The 6,504-nt window shown below is 38.7% G+C and overlaps 1 protein-coding gene across 1 annotated transcript; it reads right to left on the bottom strand.

Moving 5' to 3' along the window:
* Positions 1-211: 211 nt before the first annotated feature.
* LOC137980560 (melanocyte-stimulating hormone receptor-like) lies at positions 212-1,310 on the bottom strand. Its single transcript, XM_068828019.1, has one exon. It carries the CDS (start codon positions 1,175-1,177, stop codon positions 212-214), a length of 966 nt encoding a protein of 321 aa, XP_068684120.1. The 5' UTR covers positions 1,178-1,310.
* Positions 1,311-6,504: the final 5,194 nt, after the last annotated feature.

The following is a 6,504-nucleotide window of genomic DNA, read 5'->3' as shown; positions in this document are numbered from 1 at the left end:
GGGTCGGGTAACAAGTAGGTTTATTATCCATGAATTATTATATTGAGGCATTCAGTACCCGGGTCATCATTCCGCACAGAAAGCGATGTGAGGTAATTACTAAGGTGATAAAGAAGACCGACACTTAATTTCTGTTTCCTTTTGAACCCGGCCAAGAATGATTACCGTCAAAGGAGCGTAGATCTCAGTCCTCAAATAAACGTAGTTCCGTTTAGTCACTTGCACAGAATAAACTCTTAACTCCATCGCGCAATTCATTCATTCTCCACAAATAAAGAGCTGGACTAAGAGATGGAGATAAGAAGCAAATCGATAGACAAATGTAAAACACTGCAAATGCTTCCAGGCAAGAAAGATTCTCGGCTCTACTTAACAAAAAAGCTATCCCTACGATGACTGGAGTTAAAGTGACAGATACTAAAGCAAAAATGTATAACATAGACTTGACAGACCTCTTGTATTTAGCTAAGTTTATTGCCGGTTGTCCAAAATTTTGAGAAGATTGGTTCCCTTGAACTTGTTGCTGGTGCTGACGAATTATTCGATAAACTTTGTAGTAAGCAAATGACGTTATCAAGTAGCAGAGCACTATAACCACAACATTGATAATAGTTAAAGCCACATCTAACTTTCTAAGCCTCAAATACTGCACAACATTTGAAACTAGTAATAAAGCTGGAACGACCAGTAATAAAGCGACTGCCAGGTAACGGCGGCGAGGTGTCATCAAGGACCGTCTGCTCATGTGTAGCCAGCGTTCAATGGACAACAGTGTTATAAGAATTAATTCGACATTGCAAAAGAATGTTCCGTTCATGAGCCCAACATAAGTTATGATGATATAGGCATTTAAGTGTTTTGGAGCGTCTACTACACCTGACTCGTTAAGAAACAGAAAAAAACAAAGAGCCAGTAATGGTTGTACAATGAGTCCTGTGCAAAAATCACTGAACGCCAAACCACTAAGAAGAACGTAAAGCCACGTCCTCTGAAATGTCCTTTTCCAAATCGCTGCCAAGATCAATGCATTTGCCACCACTGCCACGGGGGACAAAACAAGTAAAACGATGCTGCTTGCGAAAATAATGGAAACATAAGTCTTGTACTTCATTTCGGCCGCCTCAGCAAAACAACAACGAAGGTCCAAGTTGTCCAATGAAAAACAACTGTTATACATGGCTACGCTTAGTGCTATATCCCTTTTTCTCACTTGACTTAAAAGCACTGTTGCTCGTTTGCATTTGAAGAAAGATTATTCCTTTCGATTTTCGTTTTTGAGTCCAAAGCAGGGTTAATTGGCCAAATTTCAAGCTGAAGGCAGGCAGCGAAGATTTACCTCCTAACAGCTGGCATAAATACCGCCGACGGGGTGCGAGTCTTAGCGGCAGCAAGCAGCAAAGTCTTTAGAATGGAGTTCCCAATGACTGAAGGGTATATTATATTTGATCTTTATGTGGAAATGCAGCATATTTATTTATTTATTTATTACAAAACCTGCTGATTTGCTTTAATCATACTTTTGAATTCCGGCGTTTTTTATCATGTACTTTAATTACAATTTTCTTGTAGAATTGTGTACCACTCTTGCAAAGCGTGATAAGTTATTTTAAGTTAAGAAGGTACTCCGTCACGTCAGGAAAGGGATAAATTTACTGAAAGCTTCATTCTTGAAAAATAATTAAGCGCAGAATCCAGGTAAGTATCTTAGAGTTAGAGTTAATAATATTTCCTTTTTGTTTGCTTGTTCCAAATAAAACTCCGATGTCTTGGGGTAGAAAATAAACATCATGCACTTGTTGTGTACCTTTTTAGTACATCCGGTTTATCATGTAAATAATCCTTTATTAAAAAGAAAAACTACTGTAAATATTCAAATAAATTATTTATGCCAATGACACAGAAAACTGGACATTTGCGTCGTAACAGGATCTCTTGTCTTTTGAATAAGACGTGTATGCGGATCATCAATAATTGTATAGAAAATGTTTTTAACCGACTTTTCGACTGAAGTCATGGAATTACTCAACTTGCTTTCTGGGGTCGTGAATATTTCAAGAAGAATTGTACAATTTCACTAAACGCATACTCTCAACCGCTATTTCTCAAATCTTTTACTTCAAGGACTACCAACAAGAAGAAAGACATCAAAAGCAGGTGGTATTAGGGTTTTCCGATTTAGCGGAAGTCCTACCGAAGTGGAACTTACCGATTTCAAGTTTACATAAAGAAATGTATATGAATAACTAAATCGGCTGTTTAAATGAAGTCTTCTATCAATCAAATCAATCACATTCAGTCAGAAGCCTTATACTCACCGGCGGTGACGTTTTTGGCTCACATTTCCGATTATAATATTTGGGCAATAACAAAAGCAACAAAAAATAGACAGGATTCCTCCATTTTAATAAGTCAACAAAGGCAAGTATAATCAGATAGAACATGACTGTGTGGGCACCCTTGAGAGCATAAAACGATAAGGTCATGTGACTAGCCAAAGATCTGATTGTCCAGTCAAGAATTGTCACTTAAGATTTGAGAGATTTTTTCCGAATTTCAGGGACCATTCTGCACCCGTAATGACATTTAAGAAATTCAGCAGTGATACTCACTTCTCCTTTTCTTTGCCTAGCGTGTAATCTCTTCGGTAAAGCTCTCCTTTTTCTCCAAGGAACTCCCAATTCCATTTCAAAAACGCTAGAACCGCTCGCCAGTCACGTAACTTCACGTCCTTTAAGTTCAGCTTTGAGAATCAGCTTGTCCTCCAATTTACTATATATACTTGCGGTGTGCTGCGTTGGGTGTCCTGTGCAAGAGTTTTTCTTTGCTCCTGCGCGTAGAACTCTCGACAGCTGTGTTTCTAAGTCCTCTAGAGATTGGTTGCAAACCATCTACACATAATTTTCAGCATTCGCTCACTGGTTGAAACAATAAGCCTTCTAATTCTTCCGTGGCCTGATAAGATGAGTGCTTCATTAGATCGACACTCTTGTCAGCCATCACGAACACCGTTTTGTTCTCTTTGGTAAATAACGCTAATTAGCTGTTCCACTTCAGGATCAGAATTATTTTAATTGTCGCAAAAAAGGTAACTGCTGATTACCCTGTCATCTTTGTTAGCCGTGACTTAAGACAAAACATTTCCCATTTCCCATCTTGACTCAAAGGACAAAGCAAATGTTAAAGTCAATGCTTACGTAAAGAATTTGTTTTTAATGAAGACTTCTTGACATGGTAAGCTATAAGTTCCAAAAAGTGACAAAAAAGTACACATCAAGTTCACGATATCAATTTTCTTCCCCTTTTAGTTGGAAAAAAGAAACCGGAGGAGAAGAAAATTATTCACTCTGACTCTAACATTATACTTGTCGCCATCTACGATGGTTTTTCAAGGACAAACCTTTGCTTAACAGTAAACATATAGTGACTATATTTCAAATTCTTTCCGTTCGATCCTTTTCTGATGACACGACGAAGTACCTTCTCAAGATAGCTCATGCATTAGGGCCTCTTTCAGTGACGAAGCTATTTTTAAGGAGGCATCTGTTTGGCCCGACTGTAATGACGTAATGACATTTTGAACATGTGCAGCAGTGGGAACGAGAAGTTAAAATAGCTTTGAAAAACTAAAAATACATTTGAAAAAACTATTATGGGGCATGGGGATCCGTTCTCTCATCTCACCCTCTCTTGGACAACATAATACATTAACATAAGAAAAGCAGGGAAGTGTGTTTCATAACAAAGTCAGCCTCACTTTCATGTAAATGCCAGGTAACTAAGCACATAAAGTACAACACTTATTTTCGCAAGCAGCATCGTTTTACTTGTTTTGTCCCCCGTGGCAGTGGTGGCAAATGCATTGATCTTGGCAGCGATTTGGAAAGGGACATTTCAGAGGACGTGGCTTTACGTTCTTCTTAGTGGTTTGGCGTTCAGTGATTTTTGCATAGGACTCATTGTTCAACCATTACTGGCTCTTCTTTTTTTTCTGTTTCTTGACGAGTCAGGTGTAGTAGACGCTCAAAAAAACTTAAATGCCTATATCATAACTCATGTTGGGCTCATGAGCGGAACATTCTTTTCCAATGTCGAATTAATTCTTCTAACACTGTTGTCCATTGAACGCTGGCTACACATGAGCAGACGGTCCTTGATGACACCTCGCCATCGTTGCCTGGCAGTCGCTTTATTACTGGTCGTTCCAGCTTTATTTGTAGTTTCACATACTGTGCAGTATTTGAGGTTTGGAAAGTTGGATGTTGCTTTAGCTATTATCAATGTTGTGGTTATACTGCTCTGCTACTTCAGTACGTTATTTGCTTATTACAAAGTTTATCGAATAATTCGTCAGCACCAGCAACAAGTTCAAGGGAACCAATCTTCTCAAAATTTTGGACAACCGGCGATAAACGTGGCTAAATACAAGAGGTCTCTCAAGTGTATGTTATACATTTTTGCTTTATTTTCTGTCACTTTAACTCCAGTTGTCGTAGGGACAGCTTTTTTGTTAAGCAGAGCCGAGAATCTTTCTTGCCTGGAAGCATTTGCAGTGTTTTATGTTTCTCTATCGATTTGCTTCTTATCTCCTTCTCTTAATCCAGCTATTTATTTATGAAGAATGAATGAAGTGCGTGAAATAGGTACAAAAACATTTAAAAATCAACTCTGCATGTTATAAAGAGAGGAGCAATGCAGCAGAGCCTGACATAATAATAATAATAATGATAATAATGATAATAATTCAGGGATAATAAACCTTGTTATCAAGGCCAATCTCAAAATGAAACATTGAACACCGACGTTGTTATATTTTAACTCCTTTATAGTGGACGTTGAGTTATGATCGTGTTAAGAGCTTGCATTGCCACCATTACTCAACCGGACACTGAAGGAAGATAATATATGGGCACTTTGGCCAGCCAAGCTACCGTGCATTGGAATAGGTACAAAAACATTTAAACATCAACTCTGTTATAAAGAGAGGAGCAATGTAGCAGAGCCTGACACGAAAACAACCTAAAACCAGCAGGTGGAAAAAAACAGGGAACGTGTACCCCTGACCAAGGCAGTGGGGCGACCCTTGGTGTTCTAGGGTATTTTTTCATTGAAAAACGCCTTTTACAATGTAAATGAACATAGAACACCAGCGTTGTTATATTTTAACTCCTGTATTTAAACATTGAGTTATGAGGCCCTGTCAGGGGTTATCGGGATACGGGATCGCATTGTATAGATAGCATTATGATGATACAAACCAAGGGAATTAAAGGGATACAGGATATTTGGGCCATAAATAAATGGGTTCCGGGATACGAAGACCCCTCCTTTCCCCCCCCCCCCCCCGATCCCCCTTCAATGGGGCCTTAGTTATGGTTCATAGTGGTCTTGAGAGTGCTTTTCTTTGGAAAGGAACAATGATCTTTATTTGAATGCCACATGCATTCTTGGTTGTGAGGGTAATTCTACTGATAGCATAAAGCTCCAATAGACAGTGTGCCCACTACAAGACCAACACTGAGTTCCATACCTTACTCTACTCTCTCCTACTGCTGCTGCTTTTCGTTCTTAGAGAAAATTAGAAATAAGGACGCCGTTGCTTCGAGATTCTCAGTCCCTGCGATTAGAGAAATTGACAATCGTGTAAGGTATGCAGAGAAGATGACATCTGGGCAGGTTTCCTTGGTGAACTGTTGGTCAAGAGTTAAGCTCTGGACGTTGACTCTGGTGGCCTTTAGAGTGCTTTTCATAAGAAAGGCACTAAAAGATATTTAATATTCGAGTTTCACAACTTTGGTTGTGACGGTCATTCGATCAACTAAAGCTCCGATGGATGGTGTGCCACAGGAACCTCAAGCTCAGTGAGGGAAAGCCAACAAAAATATAAGGATTTGTATCGGGATAATTTTACTGATGTTTAATGTCAATGCTTTGTTGCTCCCGCAGGCTTTCGGCCTCGAGGAGGCATCATTGGATGCCCCGCCTACATAGATTGGTTTTCAATTGAGAGTCGAAAGTAATTAGCCAATTGCTTTAGGTTTGCATTTGCATTTAGATTGATGAACAGCTGGTCAAGAGTTTATTACGCTATCACTGAGACCTGAAAATGTGAATTTTGTAGGCCTCGTTTTTTCTGAATTAAAAAAAAAGGTGGATCACTTTCCAGTGGATAACTGTCGCAGAAACCAACTGATTTGTTCATGCACGACGTTAAAGTGATAGTGTTTAGTATATCCAAGGGATGGACGGGTAGATAGAAAGATAGATAGATGGATAAATAGATACACGGATAAATTGATGGGTATGACCAAATATATATCCTAAAAAAAGGGATAACTTCAATATTATTTTTTATTCACACTGATTAAGAGCTATTAGCAAAGTGAACATACAAAGGAGGATTAAGAGAACAGAGATATATATGCACATAAATAAAAATAAATCAGTAATAACGCCAAATTAGCAATAGCTCAGTTTCGAATTAGCGACTGTCATGTTAATTTCAAA

This window comes from Montipora foliosa, chromosome 12 (assembly GCF_036669935.1).
Source record: "Montipora foliosa isolate CH-2021 chromosome 12, ASM3666993v2, whole genome shotgun sequence".
Lineage (NCBI taxonomy): Eukaryota > Metazoa > Cnidaria > Anthozoa > Scleractinia > Acroporidae > Montipora > Montipora foliosa.
The sequence above is the reverse complement of the archived record's forward strand: the minus strand, read 5'-3'. Positions and strand labels throughout refer to the sequence as shown.